Raw genomic sequence first — 13,883 nt, forward strand, 5'->3', positions numbered from 1 at the left:
CAAATGTATTCCAGGGTACTGGCTTGATCTTACTGGAGAAATGAGATGCGTCCTGGTGGAGGGTACTGGCAAGGTGATAATGGCAATAAGAATCAGTGGACTTGGGGTATCTATGAGTCTATGAAGCACATATATCTAAGCTACACCATCATCTCCCCCACAGCTTGTGTACACCTGTGTTACATTTTGGTTTTAGGAAACCCCCCTTAATTAAAAAAAAATTACTTACATACTAACTGTACAGCATACATACGACAAGTGCAGGAATGCAATTAAGCTAATCGGAGCCTAGCTGTACACAACCTCAAACATCAACAGCACACACACAACACCTTTAAAATTCAGTCTCTACCAAGTTTCACACTGATAATACAATTTATTCACAAAATCAGTGCTGTGGAGCTTTATTGTTGAATTGCTTATTCACACAAGATGCTTAGCCCAAGGTAGCCCCCTTCTGACTGACACACCTGACATGACTACACATGAATAGAGGTGTGGCTTACAAATATTAACACATACTTTAATACAACACATTGCCTGTACAGTTTTACAAAACAATTTCTGCTGGAGGCACAGCAGTTAAATCCAAAACTAGAATGTTTAAACTTACATCTCAAAGAAGATATGTAGCTTCTGATGAAAAAAAAAGCATTCTGTGCACCTGGGATTCCTGTTTGAGAGCCTGTTAATTAGCCATCTTCAGTAGCACAGTGAATCTGTTTGCCACAGTCAGGTTTTGTATCAGATAACTTCAAGCCTCTGAGCATGGTAGGTGGGCTGACTGAGCACTGCCTTGTGAATGTTATTAAATCATTCTATCAACATGAAGGAAATATGCTTTCATAGGCGTGTTGCACATAGCAGACACATTTAATGACATCTTTCTTACCTTTATACAACCCTGACATGCCAGAATTTTCCACGCCATATTTAGGACATTCTGCCACATGCCATGCTACTGAGATGACCTATGTTGACCAAAAGAGGGCTGCCATAGTTCTCTGAAATGAGGCCCTGTGAATGGCCATGGCTTCTAATGGCACTGATTGTGGCCAGGCATGCTGATGAAGCAGAAAGAAATCTAAAATCTTCCTCTATCTAGTGCATAAGGAGCATCTGTTGGGGGAACCATATGAGGGTTCCCATTATAAAGTGAATGCCTGGCACAATCTTGCCAGAACAGTGTCTGGTACCACTTGCATGCTTTACTCTGATGAGCAGTGCAGCCCCCAGTAACATGCACAGGTGCCATCCTGATCGTCTGTGCTGGTGGGATGAAGAGGTCAGAGTAAGGGAACCTGAGATGTCCTATATTTATCTGTCTAGTCTACACAGACATTGTTTTCCTGCAAAGTAAAATATGTATTGTGGGTATGTTACTCAATGATAACTTTTATTTTACAGCTTCAGATGTCATTCAGGGCAACAGTCTTCTGTATCGAAGGAGATTGGGAAGACTTTCTAGGCACAGGTGCACATATTTGTCAAAAGTCTGACAGCGGCATTCATGTTAAGATGTGCAGTTTATTCATAGTGCAATTTGGATGCTGTTCAGAGTATGAGTTATTCAAGTTACCTGTGTGTGAACTTTGCAAATTGATTCCTGTATACCCATTCTTGTTAGAAAATAAGATAGTTCTAGAATGTCAGGCAAGCACAGACACTCCGTATTGTCCTAGTGCTGTGTTGGTAGATTAGTCTTCTTTCCACAATTTTCATGGCCACATCTGCACGTCAAGACTGCTACCTGTGTGATCTGTTCAGATATCACATCAAGGCACAACAGGATTTTACATCTTAAACACATTCAGTTCGTCAGGTTATAGCTTTATACAGCTTTACTTCAATAATTTGTATGAGATCATCCATTAAATGTGTTTCATATATTCATTATATTCATTCTATGCAGATTTTCTCTCACCCTTCCCTTCCTTTGACATTATCCTTTCTTTTAAATGTATTTTCTGTTTGTTATTTTATTTCTGTCCATTTTCCGCCCATTTGTACAGCAGCTGTCATGACACTGCCAGGGAAGTGGCCAAGGTCTACTGCCCCCCAGCATGCTCAGCCATCCCCTATGTCTTCCCAACCAGCATCCTGGACTGTTACCCCAATGGTAGCAATGGGGGGCAGCTGGGTGGCCACCAGTCTTGCTGTTACTGGTGTTTCACCAGCTATGAATACCATTGTTCCATCTGGTGACACTGCTGGGGTAATGATTTTGTCACATGTAGGAAAATGGTGGAGATGGTTGGGAGATGTCAGAGCAGTGGCTGGAAGCCCACATGGGACACCTTGAAAGGCTCCTCTTGCAGCTGGTAGAGTCCAACCACTGCCTGCACTTCAGTCTACATCAGGCATGTCTCAGTGAGAAGGTGGTGCGGTTGCTGTCTGAATCCCCCTTGGGTATTGCAGCATGACCTGGAAAGTCATATCACCCCTAACCTCAATCCCAGTGTTCCTTTTCCTTCCCTTGTGTTTCATTGCACCCCCCCCCCCCCACCAACATAAACTGCTTCTGGTCTAATTCTATCCATTATCAATGTTTATATGTCTTTGAATCTACTGTCTTCCTCCACCCACCCTTGTCAGTCTTTACTTATGTTGTATGCTTGTACATTTGCCCTTGCTACTGTCCCTCAACCTCTTATCACCCAGTAAACATCAGATTCATTTATGTATTGCATTGCATTTGTATTTGTATAAATGCAGAAAAAAAAACATAATTTCTTTCTCTAAAGGTGAGTTTTTTCTTTTACTGTGATTTCTATAGCAAATAGGTTTTAGAAGGTAGAGTGACATCCATCCTCTTAGATGGTATAATTTATTTTCTTTAAAACTATTACTTCATTAAATATGTATTGTAAGCCTCAGTATCAAAGTGTTGCCCTGAACACCCTGAACATTTAATAACAAAAATTGAAACCTTACATATCTGGTCATTGGCAGGTAGGGTCAAAATAAGTTGAGAATTGCCAATGGAAAATAGTTAACTGTAGCAGATTTTAGCAATCAGTTCTACTGAGAGTAACAAATGTAAGATGTGTCAGGCATAAAGAAAATATTGTTATTATATCATCTCACTTAAACTGATATGAATTTCTGTATGTCAATTTTTCAGTTTTTTTACACGTGGCAAAGAAAGGCATTTGAAAGTGTTTTTTTTCATTAAAATGCAAGCAGCACTTGCTGCAATACCTTTGAAGTGTTGTGAAAACATAATAATAAGCATCCCTCAGATAGTTTAAGAACAAAGAAATAGTTAACATGTTGTCGTATGACTTAGCTTTTGCAACTTTGTTTTTACCATTCTTTAAACTTTCTGTAAAGTTCCTTTTATAAAAGGGAAGCATTACCTCAATACCAATCAATCATCTGCAGGGGTACAGCTATCGGTTTGAAAGAGCACGTATCTAACTATCCCATTTCTACTAAAAAAGCTAGTAGTATATGCTATAGAAATGTTATAAGCGGTTAAAGGTTTTTGGAGCTAGAGCCCTCTATAGAGAATAATCTGATCAATCAATCAGTCAATGAATCACCAAAACAGACAATTATAATTGTGCCACATTCTTGAAAATAGTGGTGTAGGAGAGAGGGTGTTTTTATTGCATGTGCAAAAATGGATGTCATCTTATTTTTAAGAAGCAAAAGTTGCTTCACAAGTCAGACATGGACACAGTCATCAAATCCATACAATGAAATTACAAAGAATGTATAGCATATGTTATAGTAAAGGCACTGTTTGTAAATAGTTTGCTGACTAGTTAGTTTGGTTTGACAGTGTTATGAAATTGGTTTAAAATTTATATATTGACAAACATACATAACTTGAAAACTTCAATAAAGAGTTTGAAAAAGGAATGCGGGGCCAGTCAAGAAAATATATGTAACATGGTGATAGGTATGTACTTTTGGAAATAAATTTGAGAAACATTTAGCATACCTTGATCCAGTGTGCAAGCTATTTTTCCATTTCATTTCATGTATTCTCATAAGATTAGCCTTGTTTTAAGAATGAAAGGAACTACATTGGAAAACAGCAAAGGGAATCTTATACATGAAAGTATAAACTTTGTGACTGCAAATGTTCATCTGAAGGGTAAAAATGAACATAGTGATTTAGTATACTGCTATAATCAAGCACACCACATTAACAGAAAACTTAGATGTTTCTACAGATTTGCCCTAAATAAATAAATAGATTATCTGTACTAGTAGTATCCCTCACTTGAAACTGAGCTGGTGTGGCTTAACAGATGTACACTCTTCCCAACCTTTTGCAAGATGTTTTTTTTCTTTCTAGATGCTTTTTACCTCTTGTCTACTCACCATTAAGTCTCCCTCAAATCAGACCTACCCTTTCTTTCCCCTACATGGAAATTTCACCCAGGCTTGAGATGAAAGACATCTGGATTGGGCCATTAGCCAAGCAGTCATAAGGTTGCTTTGGTGCCCCTTCATCTACATTCCTGCTTTCAGCCAACACCCACTGAGTCTGCACCTGTCCCTCCAAATCAAGGCTGAAATCAAACAATTCTTTCTAATCTGGCCATGACCAGAGTTGTCATGCCCCACTTGTTGAGTGAATCGGGCTTATTCTCTACACCACTGCCCCAAAGAGTGACTCATTGCTCTAGCCTCAGCAGACAGGCACTTCCTCCAATAAGTGACCTGCTTCTTTCTGGTATAAGTGGAGAAATCATTTTTCCTATCTCCTAATTCCATCTGACCCTCACCCATGTTTATGCAGGTACTGCATAACTATGGCAATCCATTGTCCTGTTCATGACATGTGTATGCTCTCTCTCTCTCACACACACACACACACACACACACACACACACACACACACACACACACACACACACACACACACCACACACACATACACCCTGAGGACTGCTGACATCATCTTGGGACTGCCAAACAAAAGCTCCTGGTCAGCATCTTCCATGCAACATTCTGTTTGCACTTCAGCATAGGTAACCAGTGCTCCCTCTTCTTAGAAAGGGCAAATTTACCTCCATCCCTCCTGCCCAGCCCTTCCAGTGCTTGAGAGGCTTCTCAAGCTCAGGTCATTTTGGTCATCATCAGGGCTTTATCTCTGTATGCCACAGAGCAGAGTTGATGCCAGAAGTGTTTATCTAAAGGGCATGGTGACTGCGTTTTTTATTTTTGGACAATAAATCTAATTAATAAAGACATTTCTGAATGCCAACTTGATTATAATCTTTCAGCACTTAAATTCACGTAGAAGTCTAGATAAGATGGTTCTGGTCTTATGAGGGGGTGTGTACAGAATTAATGAGTAGTGGAAATGGCCATGCATCACCACAGCTGAGTGAGCCTTCATGATAAGGTTTCCTAGTCATTAAGGAAAGTCCCCTACACCATGCATACATTTCTTTTCAGAAATTAATTTTGAGTAAATTTACATCATGCTTAACCACAGTTCTCTCAGAATTAATTTTATTCACATGAGGTTTGATAATTAGTTGTATCGGAATGGTTTCTGGCCAATATGAAAGGCATCAGTATAGGGCTTCATGAACAAATTAACTTATCTGTGAAGCCATTTATGTAAATTGAAACAGTAGTGCATACATGCAGTGTTCTAGTAAATGTGACAATTGTCATCAGAACATGTTTAAATGGCTGTCTCAATGCACACAAATCCATCAGGAAATAGTTGATTCATCCATGGAAATCAATGCACTTAAAAATAAATATGATGATCCATATAAGAAATGGAAGTTTAGAATTACTTCAGTTTATTTCCATCATTTCTTCCTACATATAGTCAGTGGCAGTAATCACTACAAATTATCCGCCTCCTGCTTTTGTGATGCTTTACTTTTTGGCAGGTGTCAGTATTATCACTTTTCATTGGTCACATGGGACATTTATGTACTGGGCTGCATTTAGTCTTGAAAAGATCTGAGCTATGCTTCATTATTTCTTGCAGTAGTGTTAAGTTGCAGTGAAAATATATGCACAGTTATCTTAAACAGGGTTAATTTTTACACATGTTCCTCACTTCATTTCTTCTCTTTTTAGTGGCAACATTTTGACAGACATTGTACCAATGGGACCATCATCCATTGTTGTGCAAAGCAAAGGTAATGTTTTAAAATTACTTAGCTTCATTTCTTATATACTGATAACAGGAAGTTTTAATAATTATGACAATTTTAGTTATTCATCCACTACATATAGTTCAAAACAAGTTAGTTCAAACAAACAAATCATTGTATAAATACAGTAATCAGTCAGTTCTTGCATCACTGTGAATGAAATAGCTATTACTAAAAGACAAAACAGCAGGACAAACGTGTATGACTGGAGATAATTACCGACGTTTGTTTTTTTTAGGAATAAACTGAATTTCAGATGTAAGAAAATATGCTGTGGCATGTGCTTCATATACAGAGACTATGATAAAGCCTAGATTTTGTGCCTAGAGCTAGAAAATATACAGCTGAAATAAGCTGGGGTGGTAATAATGAAATAAATACAGCATGTGGTGTGTCTTTGCCATGAAAATGAATAACCTGCATCTCTTTAACAAATGAAAAAAAGATTAAACCCTCTTTTTTTAGTGTGTATGTAGAATTCATTTATTTTTCCTTCCAATATGTAGCCTAGTGGTCTGATGCACTGATTTGCATGAAAAATGCTAAAACATGAGCCCTCTCACTGGTACAAATGCAGGATTTCCATTTGCAACACTACTAACCAGAGTTTGGGAATGGACTTGGGTGGCTGGCAGTTTTTGCTAGGAGGGATAGGATGAAGCAATCACTGGCTCTCCCAGGGGGTGGGTTTGGGGAAAATGCCTGCCTCTATAACCACTGGTGATGATCTGGACCACTGCAAACCACTTCTCTGAGGGGGAGACAGCATTCATGTCTTGACATAGAGGGCAAATGGGTACATGGGGCACATTGGTATCATTGTAAAAGTCACTCTAACAATTAGGAATCTTATCCAGCCCGTGCATTCATAGTGGCTTCTTCCTTATACAAAACTCCCCATCAAATCTTTTGTTCCCTGGGCTCTAACCATCGATTACCAGGAAGAAGACTTCTGGAGGATCCACAGGATATACCTGGCAGAGGATCACATTTGTGGTTGTCTGAAAATATGCAGTTGGGTAGAGAAGAAAACTACCAGAGCTTTTGGAAGTTCATCAGAAGTCAGGGGAACAATAACTTTAAATCACATGATATAAACCCAAGCATCATTAGGTCCTGCTATGTCTTCTGCGTTGTCAATATTGAAAGCCCATAGAATTTAGCTGGTTTCTTTGCTGTGGCTTTTTCACTAGTATTGCGTGGCACTTAGATGAACATAATCATTTAAAATGCTTCAAAATATGTGGACCTTAATTGTTTGATAATAACTATAGCATATTAAAGAGAAGATCTCAAGGCTAAAAAGGCAACACTTTCAGAGATACCATAATACAGTAACATTTAACTGCTATTCACCGCAAGATTTTTTTAAATGTGTATATCAGTGACAGTGGTATTACCCATACTTAACAAAAGTAAAAAAATGCAACATAAAAGCACTTTCATGTCCTACACATTAAGTATAAAATTACATACACAAGTAGGACTGGCATTGCCTCTTTGGAAATGTAAACACGGCAAAGAAACTGTGAGTCACATGTGACTAACATCAAGTAGTAGCATGCAAGACTACAGTGAGAAAACTATTTGGTGCTTGGATACCATTGTCTTTAATTATTAATGCACATATGAACAAACTGCGGTGCTTGGATTCTATCTCTCAGTATCATTAATGTACATCTTAACAGAGTAACTGGTGTCATACTACAAAACTAAAATAAAAGAAAATTGTGTGGCAGACACAGCAGAAGGTTAACATGGAGCACTTGATGGTCTGACAAACGTTTTACTTATTAAAACGTCCACACAGCGAGCAGGAGAAAGAAGATAATGAAAAGACATGAACAGACATGCCCGATCATTTGTTTATACATTTAATCTTAGGTGGACGGACAGCATACAAAATATGTTTAAGGTGTTTCTTAACAGAAGGGAATGCAATAAGGAAGGTGGAGATGAGATACAATGGGTTGATGAAACAATGAAGAATGAAGTGCGGTTGAGTCTATAGTGATGTAGTCTTCCTCTTATTTTCCTGGTTAGGGGTCACCACAGCAGATCACTTGTCCACTCATGAGTGGCAGTGGAGTTTTACGGTGTTGAGTTGCCAGCCTGGTGCCCAACCTTTCACAGAAGGCACACACATGCACAGGGCCAATTTAGAGTGTCCAGTCCACCTACAGCATGTCTTTGGAATGTGGGAGGGGACTTGGGAACACAGTAATCTAGCCTTTGACCATCATGTGTCTGCAGTAGTTACTATATTGTGCAACGTATAAACAAAGTATGCCATCTAGGTCTAAGGAGGTCATTTTTCCACTGTATTCAACATTCATCAGACCTATCGTTGAGTACAATGCCCCCTTTGGTATGTACCTAAGTAGGCACATCCAACAACTGGAGCATCCACAGAGGTTCCTCACTAAAAGAATACAGAGCATAAATAGCATGTCATATGCAGACTGCCTATAACTTTATTCCTGTATACTGTCTCCTACAGACTGTTGAGGGGAGATCTATGCCTGCCATACAGGGCATTGCCAAACCCCAAGCTGATTGACTCTTGCATATCCATTAAACAAACAACACCAGAATTAATCATTCTAAAGACATAAACTTTGCCTGTGATATAAATATGACCTGCTGGAGAGACAAATATGAATACTAGAGACTATTCCTTCTCTGGTACGGGGTTCCCATCCTACCTAACACAATTCAAGTGTAACAGTTGGATGGAGAACAGGAAATTCATCCCTGGTTTGGCACCTATGTCTATAATGGACACAGGCAGTCTGTAAATGGTTCATCTTCTAGGCCCCTGCTTGTAAATGTTTCATCTCCCAAGCCTCTGCTTGCACATATCAAGAGTACCAGAACTTGTCATGGATTTGGGATGCATGGCTAGGCTTAAAAGGTCTCTTATGGTCATTAGCCTTGTACACATCTATGAACCTATACTTCTAGAGTGGGTTCTTCTTTCACTACAGGCTGTGCACAGGACAGTACATCTCTTCTGGGGTTTTCTTCATTTAGAAGCTTATTGAAGTAGTCCTTCTATATGCTTTAAAGTCCTTAGGACTGGTGAGCAGATTGTTGCTGGCATTCCTTATGAATGGTGTCTGATAACTCTTCATTATCCTTCTCTTATTGCCTTGCAATTTAATAAAGATTCGGCCTTCCTTCTGGTGAGTCAATTTCCAGATGGTGCGTGAGTTTCACTGATGCCTAGCCCTTTGGCATTGCAACTGTTCTCTCAACCCTTTTATTAGTCAACAAGCATTTATTCTTATCTCGATCTATATTTTTTATTTCCCATTTCCTTCACACATTCTTTCTTTAGATCACGTCTTGTATTTCTGCATTCCATCAACATCTTTTCCAATGTACCTTGTTTCCATATCTGGCTCAGCTGCATAACTATTCTGTAGTTAACACACATTGTTTTCAGATGCTGTCATTCTTCTTCTTCAGCTCCACTTATCTCCTCTTCTTCCTGAAGTGTTAGAGACCTGAGTATTTACTTAAACTCATGTCCTTTTGCTCCAGTCAACTTTTGGGTCTTCATCCTAGTCTTTGTTGACCTTAGAGAGTCCTCTGAAAACTACTTACAGCTGACTGTTGCCACAAGTCATTTGTACTCAGGGGAAACCATTTCACTAGGGATGACTTTGCAGTCTCCAAGTCTAACCTATTACCCTTTCCTTACTGTGAAGAAGTCCAGTTGAGCTGCATGTGCCTCTTAAGAGACTGTTGAATAAGTTTTAAAAATTTGGTTTGGGGCTCAGCTTTGTTAAATGGGTTGAGAACTGACTAAAGAGGAAGACATATTGGATGGTAGTAAGAACTACCTTCAGGGGTAAGAAGACTTGTAAGTGATATGCTACAACAGTCAGTGTTGGGCCCTGTTTTGTTTAATATATATGCGTCTAAGAGTTTTGCGGGTGTACAGCAAAATAAATGTATTTGTAGATGATGCTGAGCTGGCTGGGTATGATGTAGGATGGTAACAAAACTCTGGAAATTGATGAGACCTGAAAAGTCTGGCAAATTAAGTTTAATGATGGATATGTAGGGTGCTACATTTGAGATAATGAGCAGAGTGTATGTTTGAAGGTGAGATTCTGGCTATAGAAATGCAAAAGGAGTTTGTTATTTATTCTTGGGTACCACTTAATCAGGGGTAGTCTGAAAAGGCTGTAACAAAGCTCAGCATAGCTGCTGGGAATATAAGGGAGGATTGATTTCAGAGATTGTAAGGTTATTATATTATTCAGTTGTGCACTGGTAAGGCCTTAGTTGGATTACAGAGCACATTTCTAGTGGACATACAGAGATAGCATTATTAAGCTGAGTAGGGGTACAGACAGTAAGTAGGATGATGAAGTAGATATAATGTAGGATGTATGGGGACTAGATGAGTAGCCTACTGTTATTTATACTTCACATTTCAGGAGAAATAGCAGATTATGGAAAAATGATATAAAGATAAATTGAGAATAAACACATCTTTTCCCAATATCACAGTAGGCAGTAGGTCAGTCTCTCTGTAGTTTAGAACAGCTTCAGCAAACAGGTACATCTGATTTAAAACACTGGCTATTAAAGGTAGAGGAGCAGAAACCTATGCAATCAACAATAACAGTTTTGCAGGAATGCCCCAAAGGCGGTGGTGTTTCCATATTCATAAAGGATGCGCACACCTCAAGACTGATAGCCCAACATAATGCATCAGAGATACTTCAGGTACAGCTAACATTGGGTAAGACTACAATTCAGGTCATAGCCTGCTATAGGTCCCCAACCACGACCCAAGACTCACACTCCACGTTCCTAAGCACCCTGGAGAATATTAGGGTCCAACCTAACACTCTCATACTGGGTGACTTCAACAACCCCTCCATTAACTGTGAAAACTACTCATTTACCAATACATTTGCCCAATGTTTCCTGGAATTCATTAATTTCAATGCCCTGGACAAGCTCGTTCTTACCCCCACTACAGGTAGCAACATCCTTGACCTGGTCATTACTAACATGGGTGACCATTGCTCTTTACCAACAGTCAACTCCTCCCTGGTTAGTTCTGACCACAAACTAATCACCTTGGAAATCCACTCACCCCCCCTCGCAAAGGTAACCACCATGAAAAAAGTCTCCAAAGCTAACTTTGGGCTCCTAAAAACAGAGGTGGCTAACTTCGCAGCACCCATGCAATTGGAGAACAGCTGCATGACCGCCAAATCATACACTAATGCTTTGTACGAACACGTACACAAATGCATGGATTCCGCCATAACCAACAGAACCAAGACACTCTATTCCAAAAAAAAGAAGCCAGTCTGGTGGTCCCCTGCCATAAACAAACTCTACAATAGAAGGAAAAAACTGATGCGAAATAAGGTGAAGTCCCAAGACTGGAAAAACTCCCTTATCTGCCTGAACAAAAAGTTGAGATCCCTCATCAAGTCCTCTAAAGCTAGCTATGAAAACAGAATTTCACCAGATAGTAAAGACAACCACAAGGCCTTCTATAGTTATGTAAAGAATCTCCATGGCAATACCCAGATTTGCTCGGAGCTCTTGCACAATGGCATCTCCTATACTGAGCCAACAGATATTGCCAATATACTGGCCGACAGATTCAGTACCAACTTTACCCCCCCCCCCCCAAGGACCAATCAAAATACCAGTAGATTGCCAGGCACCCAGTATTACTGCTGCACAGGTTAAAACAGCACTATCCAAGGCCAAGAATACAGCTTTTATGGGACCTGACAATATCCCTGGCTGTGTTCTACATGACCTACAGACTGAGCTGGGACCTCACCTGTGTGTCCTGTTCAATCACAGCCTCACCTCAGGCTTTGTCCCTATTGAATGGCACACTGCTACAGTCAACCCTCTCCACAAAGGAGGAGCAACTGCAGACTCTGGAAACTTTCGCCCCATTAGCCTGACAAGTCTGATATACAAAGCTATGGAGCGCATCATCATAGACCTAATAAACAAGGATATAGGGGAATCTCCAAACTCTGGATCCCACACAGTTTGATTTTTGTGAAGGGTAGATCATGCCTGCTCAACCTGGTTGACTTCTTTGAGTCAGTCACCAGAGCTGTGGATGAAGGCAAAGTGGTTCATACAGCCTACCTTGATCTGGCCAAGGCCTGTGATACCATTCCCCACTCAGGAATTATAGAAAATCTCACTAAGCTAGGCATCAACCCCTGTATCACTAGGTGGGTTGCAAACTGGCTCACAGATAGAACCCACAGTGTGAAAGAAGCTGACTCCAAGTCAGACTGCCGACCAGTCACGCGTGGAGTCCCACAGGGTTCAGTCCTGGGTTCTGTCCTGTTTGGTATCTACTTCTCCGAAGTCCAGGCCAAAACAAATGGACTCTGACTGACAAAGTTTGCAGACGACTGTGAGTTGGGAGCCATAATTAACTCTCCAAGTGATGTTGACATCCTACAGAAAGATCTCTCTGAGACCAACTACTGGTATTAGTACTATGGCCTTAAGCTGAATGCCAAAAAATGTGTTGTCATCCCCTTTGGGAAAAACCTGGTTCCCATGAATTACCACATCGATGATAGTCCACTGAACACAGAAGGCATTATAAGAGATCTGGGAACACAGGTTGACAACAACCTCTGTTTTGACCACCACATTGCCACTGTGATCAGAAATTCCTTCTATGTTGCACATCTCATTACTAAGGGTTTTGCATCCAGGAATAAAGAAGTCATTGTCTCCCTCTACTCTTTCCTCATTAGGCCAATCATCCAGTACAATGCCCTATTTGGCATGTACCTCATTAGACACTTGCAACAACTGCCAAGGCCACAAAAGTACCTCACAAAGAGGATCCTAGGCCTTAAACACTTGTCCTATATGGATAGACTCAAAAAACACCAACTATTCTCTGTCTCATATCGTCTACTTAGAGGTGATCTCTGCTTGACTTACAAAGCCATGTCTGACCCAGCTCTGTTAGAAATGCTACATCTAAAGAAATCCCAATTCCTCCGCACTACATGCTCCAGAGACCTCAATCTCATTATCACAATAAACAGAACAAGCTGGAGGTACAGGTTCATAACCCAGAGACTGCCCATGCTATGGAATGGGCTTCCCATACATGTCAAGCAGAGTGCCTCACTGGCCCTCTTCAAGAGAAATCTTGATGAGTGGATGGAAAACAGAAAATTCACCCCAGGGATCACTCCAGTGGATCTACTCGACAAAGGCTCTGGGAACTAAGATTGGGTGGCATGATGCCAGGGTACTCCTATGGGCTAGGCATGTAAAAGGCTCCAGGGCCATTAGCCTAGTACACACCTATGAACCTATAAAGAAAGGATGAATGTGAGGCAATATAATTGGTAAACAAAAACAGGAGCATAATCTTTTCAAATTAAAGATTAAAATTTCATGCTAAATGACAGATGTTTGTTTTATTTTAAAGAAAACATGGAGGAATGTAGAATGAGCTTTCTGAGAGTGGAGCACTGTGAAAATTTACAGCCCCCTATGCACTTTAGAGACATAGGATCTCAGAAATCATTTCCTCTCTCATGTTAAAAGAAAGTATGTAATTGCTTTAGACCATTGTGGGCTGTTTTAGAGAGCTGTCACCTTTCCCATTGTTGTCTATTTTATACAAGTTCTCATGTGGGGTGCAGGGGGACTTGCACCCTTCAAAAAATGCTTGTTTCGAGCAATTACATTGTACTACAT

General features: G+C 40.1%; 1 protein-coding gene across 2 annotated transcripts in view; it reads left to right on the top strand.

Moving 5' to 3' along the window:
- The window catches only part of LOC122809139 (NXPE family member 4-like), an 820,377-nt gene that overhangs the window by 649,051 nt on the left and 157,443 nt on the right, over positions 1–13,883 (top strand). For both annotated transcript variants that reach the window (XM_044080414.1, XM_044080415.1), the window contains exon 4: positions 6,064–6,125. In XM_044080414.1, coding sequence (XP_043936349.1) covers positions 6,064–6,125 — 62 coding nt within the window. The remainder of the gene's footprint in view (positions 1–6,063; positions 6,126–13,883) is intronic.

Source organism: Protopterus annectens, chromosome 8.part0 (assembly GCF_019279795.1).
Source record: "Protopterus annectens isolate FY-2018-M chromosome 8.part0, PAN1.0, whole genome shotgun sequence".
Taxonomy (NCBI): Eukaryota; Metazoa; Chordata; order Ceratodontiformes; family Protopteridae; genus Protopterus; species Protopterus annectens.